The 18,285-nt window shown below is 42.5% G+C and overlaps 1 protein-coding gene across 4 annotated transcripts in view; it reads right to left on the bottom strand.

Moving 5' to 3' along the window:
* The window catches only part of ARHGAP5 (Rho GTPase activating protein 5), an 86,040-nt gene that overhangs the window by 47,151 nt on the left and 20,604 nt on the right, over positions 1–18,285 (bottom strand). For 3 of the 4 annotated variants that reach the window (XM_054025926.1, XM_054025923.1, XM_054025924.1), the window contains exon 4: positions 9,987–10,134. In XM_054025926.1, the coding sequence (XP_053881901.1) occupies positions 9,987–10,134 (148 nt within the window). The remainder of the gene's footprint in view (positions 1–9,986; positions 10,135–18,285) is intronic. The other variant, XM_054025925.1, reaches the window with a different exon arrangement.

Below are 18,285 nucleotides of genomic sequence, written 5' to 3'. Positions count from 1 at the left end.
GCTCTCGAACATTGATGTGCAGAGCTAGTTGGGTTGCGGTCCACAAGCCCTGGGTGTGGTGATCTCCGAGGTGAGCGCCCCAACCGAGAGATGAAGCGTCCATGACCAGGTGCAGGGAGGGTTGTGGGGCGTGAAACAGCGTTCCTGCGCCAACCGCCTTGTGATCCAGCCACCAGGTGAGAGGTCAGGACCGAGTTCGGTACCGTGACCACCATGTTCAGGTTGTCCTGATAAGGACGGTACACTGACGATACCCAGGCCTGAAGTGGGGGAAGCCGAAGTCTGGCATGCCTGGTTACGTAAGTGCAAGAGGCCATGTGTCCCAAAAGGCCGAGGCACGTCCTTATTGTGGTAATTGGGAAGACCTGGAGCCCTCAGATGATGCCTGTGATGGTGTGAAACCGATTGTGAAATCGGGTGAGTCTGGAGTCTAAGACTGCCCCGATAAACTCTATTCTCTGGGTTGGCTCCAGAGTGGACTTTTCTTTGTTGAGTAGAATGCCTAACTCGTGGAATGTTTGCGCTATTATCTGGATGTGAGCTTGAACTTGCTTCCTGGTGTGGCCGCGCACCAGCCAGTCGTCTAGATACGGGAACACCTGTATCCTTTGTCGACGAAGGTATGCTGCCATGACAGCCATACATTTGGTGAACACTCTTGGAGCCGCAGACAAGCTGAAGGGAAGGACAGCAAATTGATAGTGTACCTTGTTTACTACAAAGCAAAGGAAGCGCCTGTGTGGGGGGTAAATTGCTATATGAAAATATGCGTCCTTCATGTCGAGGGCGGCGAACCAGTCTCCAGGGAAGGGATGATGGTCCCCAAGGAGACCATGAGGAACTTCAACTTTACTATGTATTTGTTGAGTCCGCGTAAGTCTAAAATGGGACGTAGACCCCCTTTTGCTTTGGGGATGAGGAAGTAGCGGGAGTAAAACCCCCTGCCCCTTAACTCTGGGGGAACCTCCTCTATGGCCCCCATAGAGAGGAGCCCAAAAACCTCGTGTGTAAGGAGATGCTCGTGAGAAGGGTCCCTGAAGAGGGACGGGGACGGGGGGTTGGAGGGGGAGAATGAAGAAAACTGGAGAGCGTATCCCCTCTCCACCGTGCGAAGGACCCAGCAGTCCGAGGTTATAAGGGACCAAGCACGGTGGAAACGGGAGAGGCGATCCCAAAATAAAGGAGATGGATCCTGGGTAGTGGCTGGTGCGCTGTCCTTGGGCGTAGCTTCAAAAGTTTTGCCTAGGTCCTGAAGGTGGCCTAGGCGGGCCCTGGTTCTGACCGGGTTGGGGGCCGGTCGACCTCCGTCTACCACCTCATCCCCGCCTTCTGGGGAAGTCCTGACGAGGAGGAGGAGTGTAGAACCTTTGTGGCTGGGGCCTAAAGGGCCTGTGTTGGGGTCCTGGGACATGCATCCCAGGGAGCGCATGATGGTTCGAGTCCTTGAGGCTCTGCAACCGAGAGTCTGTCTTGTCCGAGAACAACCCGTGGCCCTCGAACGGCAGATCTTGCAGGATCTGCTGCAGTTCTGGCGATAACCCCGAAACCTGGAGCCAGGAGACGCGTCGCATGGCTATCCCAGACGCTAGTGTCCTGACGGCAGAGTCTGCAATGTCCAAGGAGGCTTGTAAGGAGGTCCTAGCCACCTTTTTCCCTTCCTCCACAAGGGCCCCGAACTCCTCCCTCGAGTCCTGGGGGACCAACTCCTTAAATTTACCCATGGAATTCCATGAGCTATAATTGTACCGACTCAGGAGCGCCTGTTGGTTTGAGGCCCTGAGCTGCAAACCCCCCGCTAAGTAAACCTTGCATCCAAACAAATCAAAGCGTTTAGCATCCTTCGATTTGGGCGCTGCCGCCTGCTGGCCATGGCGCTCTCTGGCGTTCACTGAGGAGACTACCAGTGAACACGGCGGATTGTGTGTATAGAGGTACTCATGGTCTTTAGAGAGGACAAAGTACTTCATCTCTACACCTCTGGCAGTGGGAGGGATGGAGGCCGGGGTTTGCCATATGGCATTAGCATTAGCCTGGATCGTATGGATAATGGGTAACGCCACCCAGGATGGGGCATCAGCTGAAAGGATGCTCACCACCAGGTCATCCACCTCCACTATCTCTTAAGCCTGTAGGTCCATATTTCGCACCACCCTACGAAACAAGTCTTGGTGGGCACGGAGGTCTATTGGAGGTGGGCCTGAGGCTGTTGTACCCGCCACTGCCTCGTCTGGGGAAGATGAGGAGGATGCCTCGGGGGTAAAGGATCCATGTGCGGGTCGACTCCAAGGGACCCTGATGTGCAGGATCCCCTGGACCAGGGTCTGGTGCCTGCGTGGGTGTCGGCACCGGAGCCTCCATGCCCCCTGGGGGAGGATGGGAGACAATGGCCTCAGGAACCCTGGGCTCAGAGCGTGCCGAGCGAGAGGCCGCTGGTAGAGCCCCTTGAGCTTGGTGATATGCCCATGGGGTCCAGAAAGACCAATGTGCAGGGTCCTGTCCAAGGTCCTCTGCCCCCTCCTGCAATGACCCAAGTTGTCTGCAGCCTGACCCTGAGCAGGGTACGCTGAATGGGAAGCCCCCTTCAGACAAGCAAGATGCCGATCTCGAGGGCCAGGGCGGTGCCGAGCGTGGTTGCAGGGACTCATCCTGGTACGGTGCCGAGCGGTGCCGGTCCACCGGCGAACGGTCTCTGTACGGTGCCGGTGAACGGTACCGGGATCGAGAACGGTGCCGATGGCCATGTCAGTACTAGGATCCGGATCTGGATCGGGAAGACGAAGACCCTCTGTGGACTCGGTGCCGGGAGCAGCCTCGCGAATGGGAGCGGCGCTCATACCGGTGCCAAGAACTGTGTCTGGACTCCGACCGGTACCGATGCTCAGGTTGGTGCCAAGAAGTAAAGCGGTGCTGGGAGGAAGATCTGGGCTGCGAGTACGACCGGCGCCAAGATGGGCGTTGGGACCTGCTCCTAGACCAGGAGCGGTGCTGCGAGTCCACGCTCGGAGATGGCGGGCGTATCAGGGTAGGCTTGCCCCTGGATTGCACCGTACGAAGGGCATGCGGTGCCGCGGGTTGAGACAGCGCCGGCTCCGTGAGGGCGATAAGGTCTTTCGCCGTGGCAAACGACTCCGGTGTAGAAGGGAGACAGGGCTCCACCACCGGACGAGGCGGTGAGCCAGTCCGCACCGGACTCAACGGCCCTACCCCTGCTGCCGGAGTCAACGGTGCTGATGACACTTGCACCCTCTGGCGTTCCGAAGCTGGATGCAGCTCTACCACCGGTGCCGGGGGAGCCGATGCCTGTTGGACGGCAGCGTCCTGGGCCTTGCGGGGCCTTTTATGTCCCGGAGACAGGGACCAGCACCGAGGGGCTTGCGGCGGACGCGGTGCCAAGGGAGGACGGTGCCGTGGGGCCTTATCCGTGTCTGCTTGCGGCGCAGTACCGGAGGGTGCCGCTGGGGCGCTGCGCACCGAGGCACTCGGTACCGAGGCGCTCATTGCCAGAACTTAGCGCGCCGAAGGAGGATCTGGGCTAAGTACCACCTCCACGAGGAGCTGCTTAAGCCTAAAGTCCCGCTCCTTTTTGGTCCTTGGTCTGAAAGCCTTGCAGATCTTACACTTGTCTGTCTGGTGAGACCCCCCTAAGAACTTCAGACAAGAGTCGTGGGGGTCTCCCGTTGGCATAGGCTTAGCACAGGTCGCGCAAGGCTTAAAGCCAGGAGCCTTGGGCATGAGCCCGGCTACGCGCTGGGGGGAAAAAGGGGGAATAATAGCCCCCTTAACCCCCGCTAACTATTTATAACTACTCTACAAAAACTACTACTAATCTCAAGTATATAACCAACAACTATCTACAAGAACGAACGAGTAAAGCTAGGGAGAGTGGAGAACAGCTATGCCGCGCTCCACAGTTCCAACGACCGTCACAGGCGGTAAGAAGGAACTGAGGGGGCGCTGGGTCGGCTGGGGTATATATCCAGCGCCATGAAGGCGCCACTCCAGGGGGCTCCACAGCCGACCCACCGGGTGTTGTTATGGTAGAAAATTTCTCCGACGATCGTGCATGCGGCGCGCGCACACTTAATTGGAATCGATATGAGCAAGCACTCGAAGAAGAACCAATCGTTCATTTTCTGATATAGCTGTAAAACTAACTGAAAAGTTTTCAAAATAAATCACTTTAAAAATGTATAGTGTGTACCTTCTAAAAATGAAACCTACATCTATCTCTGAGTTGTGAAGAATATGTATTAAGTTTATAACAACCAACAAGAATGCACTTTTATGTAGAAATCCATGATTAAATCGAGTCTTCCTGACTAGTGATTTAAATCAAATCCACCCTGGCTATTTTCAATCTCTCTTCAGTCATTTCAAAAGCTCAGTGCAAAACTAGGACTCCTCAACACTGATACTAAATATGTTCTGTACTTGGAAGTCTGAACCTAAAGAGACTAAGGAGGAAAACAGAATTAAAACAAGCACAACATATAAATAACTGACAAATATATCTGTTAGTGGTATGATGCACAGTGGGGGTGGGGGGAGGAAGAGGACATGCTCCCACACCTCTGAAAATGAAAGAAAGTCAGTTTTTCTACTAATGCCAATTAGATTCACATATGGCCAAATGGCTTTTAGTATCTTAGCCTTCAGTTGTATGTATTTATATTATTTTAGTTCAATTACATAACTGCAACATGAAAGCCATACAGCATGGGACCACTGAGACTGCCTCATAGGTAGATATGCCCATAACTCCAAATACTGTTACAGCTATCAAACCCAACAATTGTATAACACCTGCTGAATCAGACAAATCTTCTCCTTCCTCAACAATGAGAGAAATAATACAGCCTTGTGATTAAAAGCACTGGACTGTTAACTCAGAAAATTCTGAGTTAATTTTCCATGTCCACTGCAGTTTTCCTGTGACCTTTAACATGTCAATCTCTCTGCACCTCAGCTCCCAATCTGTAAAATGGGGTAATCATACTTTTCTCCCACTCTCTGTCTTGTCTATATAAACAATAAGTTTCTTGGTCCAGAGATTACATCTAGTGTGACAATGCCAGTTAGGGCTGCTAGGCACTGCTGTAATACAAAGAATATTCAATATTGTCATGATCCACACAGGAAGACTAGTGCATCCGGATACCCCAACTGAAAAACTTCCTGCCCCAGATGTGTGGCAAGCAGGACTCTTACGCAACACGCAAGGTACCATGAAGCAAAATCACCTGCTTTGTGGCACATTTGGAGCAGTACATTGGAAATTCTGGATCAGCCTCAAATAAATTTAAAATAAAGATTTTTTAACTGAATACACAAAGGAGTATAATCCAAATAGTACTTGTTTTTATTGTGTTATATTAAGTTTAATATGTTTTTCCTAAATTGTTCAATATTCTACCTACTTTTGTATTGACAATATAAAACTGCTCTGCAGAATTTATATGGGGGAAAATCTAACCAATTCTTGTAATTCTATATTAGGAATGAAGTACCATGCCCTGAGAAAGCTCCCACTGATTCAGAACAGAGCACCCAGCCAGCTCAGAAACACAGATTGCCAGGAATACATTACTTCAACTTGCCAATTTTTGCACTAACTCCCCAGTGACACAGACTAGTTCAAGGCTATTGTCAAGATTTTCAGAGTCCTACGTAACAGAATGCTTCTCTGTCCATGACCACCTCTCATGACATCTACACTGGAACAATGAAACTGTTGATCAATATGGCAAATTTATGACTGCAAGAAACAGAACTTTCACGGGAGCCAAACAAAGACAATGGAACTCCCTGCCAGATGAAATAAGAATGACCAGCATTAGCAGAATTCAGAGCTAAATGCAAAAAACTCACTTAATCCAAGCTTTCCCACAATAGTACCCTCAACTTTTGGCAACTATAAACGTTACGAAAATGAATCCATTTTTATGTAAAAGCTTCCGTTAAGTAGGAAGGTCTACTAATCCTTGCACTCAATCTTCAGCCTACGTGCAGATTTGAGGAAAGAATCAGACTTGTCAACCACTGGCAGTAAAGAAGTGGTCCTTTTCCTGGAGAGGCCACTAGTTTGAAAACTTTCACATCTAAGAATACCGTAATTATAACTAGATGTCAAAGTGAACATTTGTAACAGTGAACTCTAACAGAGAAACTATGAATTTGCAGTTCTCTAATGAAGATCTTAATAATTTTCTCCTCCACTTTAACAGCTACCATTTCTTATAATACAACTTTTTAGCCCAGGATAAATTAGATCTGATGAGATTCTCAGATAAACACAGATAAGGGAAGGACAAAGGAAGGTTAATAAGTAGAGCATAATTTTAGAACACTGCGCAGTCAGTGTGCGAGATAAAAATGTTGAGAACTATACATACAATTTACATATCTGTTTCCACCTTACAGAGATAGTACAGTAGACTATACTTTTCTGCTAAATGCAGCTTCAGTTAAGCTAACATGCCCACTTTCCAGAACTTTGAGACAGTGGGATGTCCTTGAATTTTTAGCCTATGTAGATAAAACTGCAGGACCCTAACATGCCAAGTCCCTTCCTTACCTCAGGAGAAGTGTGGCAATTCTCCAAAAAGGGCCATATTTTTGGAGTTTAATATACCCACCGTATACACAATCACATCATATAGGATTTGAAAGTTTATTTTAATATATTTAGATGAGATCTGATGTTGAGCTGCCAAGTGGTGGCATAAGTCTGTAGACGAGGTAAAACAATGGTATGCAAAATAAAAAAAGTGTCCTTTTTTTTTTGCACAGTTCCAGAAACACTGCAACATGACTACTGACTACAGTTATTACTGATTACATTAACTCAGAACCTTAATGTGTTATTTATTGGTCAAAGCTACCAAATGACAACGTATTAAGAGATTTTTAGTGGTTTTGAATGGTCAAAGATTTCCCTCCCTGCCCCCCACCCCGAAATGATTAAACTGTTTAGCATATGTCAAAAATAGCAAATAACATTTTGCAACATACTAACATGAAATATTTTCACATTGCATATTCTTAATTGTTGAAGTATTTCACAAGTGATAACAGTTTTCTATACTTTCAACTGAACACTGCTGACCATATCAGTCTCAAACTAAAGATTATGCACCAGGAGCATGTGTTCTCATGGCTCGAGCAGCATAGCGGGTAGATATAATGTATGTGAATTCCTATCGTAATGCTTCTCCATTTGCAAGCTTTTGTTCATAAATGCAGCCTCTAGTCTTCTTAGGGCAGGTCTACACTATGGCAGGGATCGACACTCTGAGATTGATCCACCGGCGGTCGATATAGCAGTAGTAAAGACTAGTAAAGACCCACCAAATTGACTGCAGATCACTCTCCAGTTGACCCCTGTACTCTACCCCCGACGAGAAGAGTAAGGTAAGTCGACAAGACATTTTCTCCCGTCAACCCCCCGCAGTGTAGACTCCGCAGTAACTCGACCTTACGGTACGTCGACTGCAGCTATGTTATTCACGTAACTGGAGTTGCATAGCGTAGGTTGACTTACCATGGTAGTGTAGACATAGCCTTAGTAGAAGGTTTTAATTTGTAATAGCCTGTGCATGCACCACTAGCTTTTGAAATACTCTAGAGACTAGCTTTTTAATTCTGTGTCACTTATGCACAGGTCAGTATTAGTGTTATGCATGACAATACACAGCTTCATAGTATATATTTGCAAAAGCTATTCATAATAGAGAAAGAAGTGGCCCAAAAATAGTAGTGAAGACAAAGTTCACAAACAAGTCCTTGCCTCTGAACTGAAGAGGGATGTAAAGCATCTAACAGCTCCTACCAACCATGTCATTAATAATCTGACAAACCCACTGATCCTGAATCACATCTAGAGGTGAATATCAGCAAATCTACCAGACTGCATGTGACATCAGATAGACAAGAGACTCTACTGACAATAGCAGATGTTGGTGAAGAAAAAATGGAGAGATTGGTGAGAAGTACACTTGATTCTGATGGGACATCTAGCTCCTTCAGCGCAGTCAAGAAAACTGTCATCAAAACGTTTGCTGACATGGCCAAGACCACCAAATTTGGCAAGGGAAGAAGAATCACAGTAACTATCAGTCCAGATATTGCTTCCGCAGAGCCCTGTCCTTAGCAAGACAAAGATGTTTCAATGGGAACTGTTCTTAATCACCCAACAGGACTATGTGCATGTCAGACAAAGCTGAATGAGGGCATCAAGTAGGAGCTCAAGCTGAAAGAATCCATGAGCTAAAAACCCACAAGCAAAAAATCCACAGTGTACATCAGCGATGCCATGGCCATCATACCAATGATGGCTGGAGACAAACTCCACACCTTTGATGAATTGACTGCTGAGCATTTGATGCGGGTCCTAAAAGGATTTGACAAAGCTAATTCTGTAATCAAAGTCTTTGAAAGATACGACAATAGTATCTCTGAAAAATGCAGAAAGACAGCACAAGACAGTATTTCTTGCGGCTAACCTTATATCCTAAGTGATTGGTGGATGCTCTGTGCCTCCATGTGTGGTATTCAACAAGCAATCGCCTGTAAAATTCCCCGGTTAATATAGGATTCAAAATTAACTTTTCTCAGAGAATTGAAAGTGCTCTCACAAAATTAAATGTCCAATTTATCATTTGACAGCTAAAAGACCTATGAATATGCAAGAGTTTATTTAGATAATATTGTATATTACCTATCTGTAGACTTTCTAAAAATTAAATTTATTCTTCCAAAATAACTTTTATCAACAGATATTTTAACTTAGAACATTTTATTCCCATTTTTAAGAGAACATTTTTGATTTGGGCAATGGATTCACCACCAATGAACATATTCATCTGCCATATTCTGGTAACATTTGCAAGCCATTATCAAGTAGACTACTTTATACAGTGCCTTCTCTCTCTCTTTTTTTTTTGGAGGGGTTGGGGAGGGTCAAACACCAGCTCTTGCCTTTAGGCAGGGAAGTCATGAAAGAAAAGTGTTAGAGACAGACTATTCATTTTCTTAATTCTCTGATCCTACAAAAGGTCAATGCCAGATCAGTTCATCTAATGTATGGACATCATATCAATGCCACATACGACAGCTGGAACTTCTCCATGGCAATGACTACTGGTCATATCACCTGCAGTAGCTCTCTTGGAAACATTACAATAGCACATACTAAACAGCATTTGTATTACTGATAAAAATATACAGTTTTATTTTACTAGCAATAGATATACTGCGTCTCCCTACAACCATTGAGATCACTGGAATGCTACAGGGGGTAAGAATGCTGGCCAACATGAATCAGTAACATCTTAGTATGATGCTTTCGCTGGTGTAAAAAAAATACAAAACAGATTAAGAATGTGTGTTATGCTGTATTAGAGAGTGTGCATGCATATACTGTTTTCAAATATTTTTTACTATTAGAGAATCCTCAGAAGAGTTCAACTGGACTACACAATGTACTGCATGAACAGTAATTTTTACTTGAAAAATGTTAAATATCATAAGAGAACCACTAAGAAAAGCATTATGTCAATTTAAAAAGAAAATATAAGTTGGTAGAAAGGATTTTATTGAACAAATTGCACTCACGTTAAAATCAAGATATATGATTATGCAAAATATATTAGTGACAATCATGGTGTCATTGTGTTAAAGTTCTAAATAATTCTACTTACGTTAAAAATGAAGCTAGCCGCTTATTTAAAGAGCTGCAGTGGCTATATTTAAAAATTGTGTGTGTAAATACCCATAAAACCAATCACTTTAAGCATATGGTCTAAACATACTCGATCTTCCTGAAATGCATTTTTATCTTACAGTAAACAAAACCTTAAAATTGTACAAATATGTACTTGTATGTCAAAATAAAATTATCAAATCAATTTCACAACTAAAGAAAAGACATACATTCCTCACTGAAGAAAAGGGTAAAAATCTTTCTTCCAACAATATTTCTATCCTACCTGTATCTTCAATAAATTCCACACATTTTTCAACAAACAGTGGTATGGGCTTCTCAGGTGTAACCAGATCCTGTAGGGGCATCCCAAAGTAATTACTTTCCCAGTTTCTACGGGTTGGAGGATTGAATGCCTTAGTTTTCTTTTTCTGCTACAACAAAACATACCACAGTTACTCCAAAAATATTGTTATTAAGCAGTGTAATAAAACATTCACAATACAAACCTTCAATTAAGATCACATCTACAGTATGTGAGTTTTCCTTAATGGCAAAACTTAAGTAAAAAGATATTTAAAATAGTGTGCTTTAAGTAAAAAGCATTCTGACATAATGGAAATGATTGGTCATATCTGCACCAGAAAGCAAACAGGATGATCAATAAATAAATAAATAAATAAATAAAATAATCACAAGAACAAATATGCAGCCTCAGGAATATAATATACTATTTGTCTAGAGTTACAGTGATGCTTTTTCTTCTGTATTTAAACTAATTAACATGTTAACATGAAACACCATTAAAGTGAAATTATAATGATGCCATCTTTCACAACAAATCTACAGAAGTCAGTTATCATTATGTATACACAAAAACAGATGTAATAAAGATTCACATTGACAACAAAAGAGGTAAGAATATTTCTGCATCTTTTGAGAACCAAGTTGCTTCAGTATGTTTTATATTAAGGATACTGCATTCTGCACATTAGTTAGTTTACTTACATACACACAGAATATCCCACAACAAATGTAAAATAAAAATATAGTGTAGCATCAGCTTGGCATCTAGGACCCATTCATTGGGGCTTATTAAAAGTTTTGCCATTAGGCTTGTGATTTTGGCTTAAAAGGTTTACACTGGGTGAAAACTAAAGAGAAAATAGCTGAATTTCATGTCCAAGTCTTTTATTATTAGCATGTGCAGGAGCTTTCCATAATGAAATTCATGTTCCAGGCTACTAAACAACTGATGAAAATAATCCTGAAATCAAACATTTTATCTGTCAAAAATGTAGTACTACTGGACTGTTTGCAGCTACATAGCCACTTATTTTTTCCATTTCACTTGTATAATCAGCACCTAAATGTGGAAATTAAACTAGCAACCAGAAATAAAATATATTACATTTCATTTACAAGTTATACACATACAAAAATGTCAAACTGAACGAAGATCAGAATCACGTATGTGTCAACACAAAGATGCAATCATCAGTCAACACTTAGAAAATAGTACAAGAGTAGTGAGTTGGAGGCTATCTAAAAACTACAAAAGCAAGCTTTTAAATGTGTTAAGCAACTTTTCAATAAAATGTTATTCAAACTACTGACCATAATTACAGTTCTGCTGATATGTCCAAAAGATTATCACCTGAATTAATATTTAGAGTACATCATATAATCCAAGATTTTTTATTAGGAAAAAACTCCCTACTAAATCATCATCTTGCAAGACACAAGGACCTATTAGGATATTTAAAGACAGAATTTCTTTAGATGTTATTTCTTCTGAAACTTCACACAGTTTCTTCAATCTCGTGTTTACAGGAGGGTATTTTCCTTGGTGTGAAAGTAAATAAAAACGTATCTGTTGCACAGGATAAAACACTGCAGCATCCTCCCCAATAATGGGGAAAAAAAACAGACTAATAGAAATGTCTACCTTCTAAACTGGGTTGCATATAACAGATTATTAAAAGTAACTGCTTCCCCCCAAAGCTGAGTATTTTTAAGTTATTACCCCTTTGCCTACTACAGGGCTGCTCCTTCTGAGGAGACTGGATTAGATCAATGTACACAAGAATCATACCCTCCCTACCTCACATGAGTGTTATGAGGGTTAAAATTCTTTAATGGTGGTGAAGCACTCACACACTACAGTGAGGATGGCTAAATGTGTTAAGTTCTTCTCTTGGTGTTTTCCCTGAGGAGGCAAGGAGAAGAAATGAAGCGGTGCTGGTGCACTTTACCATTAGAGCAATTTGAGCAAGACAGGTGAGGCAACTGATGCAAAGCCATGCCAGCACGAGTGCCATATTCTGTGCACAGCCACTCCAGAGGCCTGTTGGCAGTGGGATAGGGCAAGAGAACAAAAAGCTAAGAGGGATTAAAAAAGTGTGTTTTTCTCAGGGTCAATGGTCACCCTCATCAACTCCTTTCCTCAGAGATCCCTCTAAGTATATGCTTCACTTATAGTTCAGGCATAAGGGACTTGGGATGTTTGGCTTTGAGAGGACTTGGCAGTGTGGGTACTTCCTGATCCTGAAGCTCCTGCAGGAGAAAGACCCCATGCTGCACTCACATGAAAGCTGACCCACTGCCAATAAGTTTAAAAGCTGGAGGCACAGCAGTGTGAGGTTCAGTGTGAACCTCAACACTGAAATGTCCTTGTTTTTGAGTACTTGACTTTGTAACTGTAATATTCTCTTAAGGTATTTTTAAGGCAATTTCCTACTTTTTTTAAAAAGCCTATTGAAAAAAAAAACCCACAGGAATTACATGTGGAACCATTATGACTACCAGACAGCTCATTAGAAGAGTTGGAACCGTGAGAGCCAGAGCACAGATCATGCAAACTACTTGAGTTAAATGAGTAACTGATAGCAGTTAGCCTCTATGCAGAATAGAAACGATAAAGGGAAAAGACATTTTGCCAGTGCGTTTCACAACTATTTGGAAGACAGCAGAGGACTATTGAGACTCCAAGACCCTGGATTAAATTCAAAGTTCTGGAGGAGAATGTTTTCTAGGAGTTAAACACACTTCTGCACTTCCCCTTCACAGATACTCCCTGCCTTCATCGGCCCCTATTTCCCCTGTCAGACTCCTGCTCCATCCCCTCCACCTTCCAAGCTCTTATCCACATGAGCACTACTCCTGTCCCTTCCCCTCCTATCCACATGCACATGCCTCCTGCCCTCTTACCACCTGTTTTTAGCCTGTTCCTGTCTATTCCATCTTGTCCCTGCCCTCCCTCTGCATTCATCAAGCAAGTTGAACTATTTCCTCCTCTACTGCATGGTGCCTGGGTAAAATGTTTTTTTTCGAGGTGGGAGAGAGGGGCATTCAGTACACAGGAAAGTTTTCCTGCTCCCCATTTTTGTGCTCAGCAGTACACAGCCAGCCCTTGGTAGCCAGAAGGAGCTATTGCAGGAAAAGTCCTCAGTTTTGCCAACCCACAAAAGTTCTAAAATCATGAGTCAAACCGCAAAATAATCACGACTGGCCCAAAAACCGAATTTTTAATACACCAAAAAATACAAGACAATTTTTTCATTTCTGAACTCTCCCATGCCACCCTGAATGCGTGTGGCAAACCAGTGTGGCCAGCTCTCTCAATGCATAGAGAAAGGTGATTTTGGCCCCTGCTGCAGGAGCTCTCGCTGGCTGCCTAATGATTTGGATCTTCCAACTTCTCTCCAAATCCCAAAATTTTAATGAATTCTGTGCTGTCCCCAGCATCGTATCTATCTGTCCCCCAGCCTATCAATGTATTCACCTCCCAGCCTTGCATCTTTCTCTTGCTCATCAATGTACCTCTGCTCCTCCTGAGGTTTTTCACCCTTCCTCCCCAGGCTTGGGGGGTCCAGCTCCATCAATTTTTCCACCCACCCACACACGAAAGGGGGAGGGGAAGTTGAAGGAGTAGAGGGGATCAAATCCATTTTTCTTGTATTCACAAATGTAAGGTTTTGGACTTTTCTCTCAAAGTCCCCTGAAAAATACGTCTGCAGAAGACAAAAAACTGGTGGTGATATTAAAAGGTCCCCCCCACCAAGTAGATTCACGGGTAGGAGTACAATGACACAATATACTGTTTGTGACTTATATTGAAATATAAATATGAAATAGCTAAATGGTAAGATTAAGAGTTATATTTTAATAATTTATAATTATGAATAGTGAATGAATTTAGATAAGGTAACACTTAAGTCAAGGCCTTACTAGCATGATTGTGGATTTGCCAATTCTCCTCCTCTCATACAGATTTGCTTAAAATGATGTTATTATTGACAGGACAAAGGTATCATGTTGTGCTGGAAGTTCTGGGGTAAAAAATACACAAACCTACAATGATAAGAAGCCCCTTTTTCATGGGAAAATCCAGGGGAAGGATGACAATGAACCATGACGACATGGAAATTAAACAGCAAAAGTTGTGTGAATTGAAGCTTGTGCGTGACCTAAAACGCTTGCTTAATGTGCTTAAAACTGATTGGAGAAAGGTTAACAAATATGTAATGAGGAAATGTATAAAAGTACTGAAGTAAACAAGGCCCAAATTGGAGAAACAGCAGACCAGAAACTGAAGGAACAGGACTGAAGGAACAGACTGAGGGATCAGAGGAGGTGACAACCATCACAGAGTATAGGAGAACTTCCAGGTGCCCTGAAATGTGGTAAATTGGGACCCATACCCATATAAATATATGTTCAGACAGTATAAGTCCGTATTCTGTCTGAAATTGTATAAATAAAGGCAGAAATTCATTACGCCTAAATTGGGTGGACTCAGTTTCCCACCTTAAATCCCAACAGGGTCCATTTAATATTTATTTTCAAAAAGGGCAAAAATCTTCAGCCACATTTATAGAAACATTTAATAATAATTCTATTATGTTTTAATCATGATTGAAAAAAGGGAAATTTAAGTGAATTACAAACAATACATTTTAAACAAGTATTTGAATGTAAATGTTTTCCTGAAACATATGCCCAAAAGAGAGATCTGCCCTTCTGCTTACTACAATTTAACTTCAACATCACTTACAGTAGGTTTACACAGATTTTGTTGAGTGGGAGGAGTCAGACATGCATGAATATCCTCCTGTAGCAGCCTGGTTTATAAATATTGTCATCCACAACTCACTGTCAGCTGAAAAAAAAACCTCTTTCAAACTTTTTAGCCTTTGGACAATTGTTATATATGCTTAAGAAAATAAGAGTGGCCATACTGGGTCACATCAAAGGTTCATCCAGCCCAGTATCATGTCTACCAACAGTGGCCAATGCCAGGTGCCCCAGAGGGAGTGAACCTAACAAATAATGATCAAGTGATCTCTCTCCTGTCGTTCATCACCACCCTCTGACAAACAGAGGCTAGGGACACCATTCCTTACCCATCCTGGCTAATAGCCATTAATGGACTTAACCTCCATGAATTTATCCAGTACTTTACATTTATCCACATTAAATTTAATTTGCCATTTTGTTAACCAATCACTTAGTTTTGTAAGATCTTTTTGAAGTTCTTCATAGTCTGCTTTGGTCTTAACTATCTTGAGCAGTTTAGTATCGTCTGCAAACTTTGCCACCTCACTTTTTACCCCTTTCTCCAGATTATTTATGAATAAGTTGAATAGGACTGGTCCTAGGACTGACCCTTGGGGAACACCACTAGTTACCCCTCTCCATTCTGAAAATTTACCATTTATTCCTACCCTTTATTCGCTGTCTTTTAACCAGTTCTCAATCCATGAAAGGATCTTCCCTCTTACCCCATGACAACTTAATTTACGTAAGAGCCTTTGGTGAGGGACCTTGGTGAGCTTTCTGGAAATCTAAGTACACTATGTCCACTGGATCCCCCCTTGTTCACATGTTTGTTGACCTCTTCAAAGAACTCTAATAGATTAGTAAGACATGATTTCCCTTTACAGAAACCATGTTGACTTTTGTCCAACAATTTATGTTCTTCTATGTGTATGACAATTTTATTCATTACTATTGTTTCAACTAATTTGCTGGGTACTGATGTTAGACTTATCAGTCTGTAATTGCCTCTAGAGTCCTTTTCAAATATTGGTGTTATATTAACTATCTTCCAGTCACTGGGTACAGAAGCTGATTTAAAGGACACGTTACAAACCATAGTTAGTAGTTCCACAATTTCACATTTGACTTCTTTCAGAATTCTTGGGTGAATGCCATCTGGTCCCAGTGACTTGTTACTGTTAAGTTTATCAATTAATTCCAAAACCTCCTCTAGTGACACCTCAATCTGTAACAATTCCTCAGATTTGTCACCTATGAAAGCCGGCTCAGGTTTGGGAATCTCCCTAGCATCCTCAGCCGTGAAGACTGAAGCACGATTATAAAACAATTAAATTCTTGCAGATTCATAAAAGCTGAACTAATAGGGATAGTCAAACTCCAACATCTATGATGGTCCTGGCAGCACTATTAGGTGTTTTTCCATTTGCCACGATTTTAACTTCTGTAGACAAATAAGTCATTGCTTGTCCTTTAGCTCAGGGTCTCCAAATTATCCTATTCAACATTCCCACACATGCAGTTATTGGAAAGTGTCAATATATAATCAGGCTAGACATGCATCATGTAATTTTTGGGTCATCTTCTCTTTCATTTCCAAGAAATTCACTGTATAGCTGTTTAATAGCTTAATTTAAAGTTAAATTGTGCAGATTCTTTATTTTCATACTTCGCATCTCCACCAAATTCCTCCACATGTCCAGTGTATGCGCCGTCACAATACGGCTTCTCCAATTTCTTGACCAGGATAGGTTCTCTAAAGCTCACAGAAAAGCAAAAACCACTTTTCCCCATTTATAAAATACACTGCTAAAGGAGCACATTGCTATTATATCCTAAACTCACTTTACTTAGGATCACCAACCTATTTGTATGTGGCCTGGAGTTAAAAAGACCATAATTTTATAAAAAAACATAATAGCTAATACATTTCTAAGTCTTTAACCGAAGATTTTCTTGATTTATGTATTACAGTGCAATTCTTCTCAAATATTAGGTAATAAGCTTTAGAGAAGGTTTCCTAGTCTACTTTGATTATGACTTCTTAGCAAGAATCCTTGTAGAACAGGCTGACTGCTGCTACATGAACCATAGTGTATTTAGCCTATAAAGGTAAAAGGCTGTGGTACTAGTGTCAAGTCTAAGGGGAATACACTGAGCATCTCGAGATGATTAATAGTGCCTGGATCAAGAACCAGGTGAAGAAAAACAAACCATCTTCAACATCTTATTTCTGAAGTCAGTATTACAATTTACGAGCAGAATCTAAAGACCTTGTCTGGAGTTAATTTCCATTTCAGGAATGAGCGTAGCTGCACCAATGCAAACCCTTAGTACAGATGAGGAAAACTTCAGTTTGCACTTGTGAAGTTTACCTGAATTTCAAGCAGGTGTAAGCTTCACCATTGGAAATTGTGACTCTGTCTATAGTAAGGGTCTACATCAGTGCAGCTACACTAGTGGTTGAAAATGGGGCTAATTCCAGGTACAGAGAAATTCAAAGATCCAACAACTTCATACTGAACCCCAGTCCCATTCCAGATATAACTAAGGATACATCTACACTGCAGCTATAGGTATAATTTCCAATTCAGATAGACTACATGTACACCTCTACCTCGATATAATGCGGTCCTGGGGAGCCAAAAAAATCTTACCTCGTTATAGGTGAAACGGCATTATATCGAACTTGCTTTGATCCACCGGAGTGCTCAGCCCCGCCCCACAAAGCACTGCTTTACTGCGTTATATCCAAATTCATCTTATATCGTGTCGCATTATATCAGGGTAGAGGTGTACTAAAAAATACCTCTGCAGAAATGGCAGTGTAAGCAGCAGCATAGACTATCCTCCTGAGTTCAATCCCATCTGAAATCTAGTTAAGTACTCGGGCAGCTAGCCCACACCACTGCTGCCACCTCACTACTATTTTTAGTGAACTAGCTCAATTAAACACTAGTGCATGTACATCTATCCGATCTTGAAATTATACCTTGGGTCTAGGGGTTAGGTCTAATTTCCAAGGTAATTCCTGGAGCCTTTTGGATTCAAGCCTCTGAAGTCGAGTCATACATTGTCCCAGGAAAGGATGTGACAGGCCTGAGAGATCATGAATTAGTCAGACTGTAGGGAGAAAAGGATAATCTTCCATTGCTCGGAAGAGAATGGAGCACAAATTACTGTCACTCCAAGCTCCCTTTTAGAACGGACACAGCACTCTGATCCAAAGGACTCCAAAGGAAAGAGAGCAGACTGTCAAGAATCACATTTGAGGGGCCCAGAATTCAGAAAGTCAGGATTCCACACTCCTTCTGACTCCAAGACCCTTCCAAACCCAATGGATGCTACCGCCTATACACTACACTCTTATCACTGGCTCTTCATACTGGGCTCAAAGACAGTGCTCAGATTCTTGCCTTTGTCTCTGGCAGTCAGAAAAAAAAAAAAAAAAAGGATTAAGAATTCTCTCAGGCTTTGTCTACACTGGATTTTCATCGGTGAAACTTTTGTCGTTGAGGGGTGTGAGA

This window comes from Malaclemys terrapin, chromosome 4, assembly GCF_027887155.1.
Source record: "Malaclemys terrapin pileata isolate rMalTer1 chromosome 4, rMalTer1.hap1, whole genome shotgun sequence".
Taxonomy (NCBI): domain Eukaryota; kingdom Metazoa; phylum Chordata; order Testudines; family Emydidae; genus Malaclemys; species Malaclemys terrapin.
Note: the sequence above shows the minus strand (reverse complement) of the source record. Positions and strands in the feature narration are given on the sequence as shown.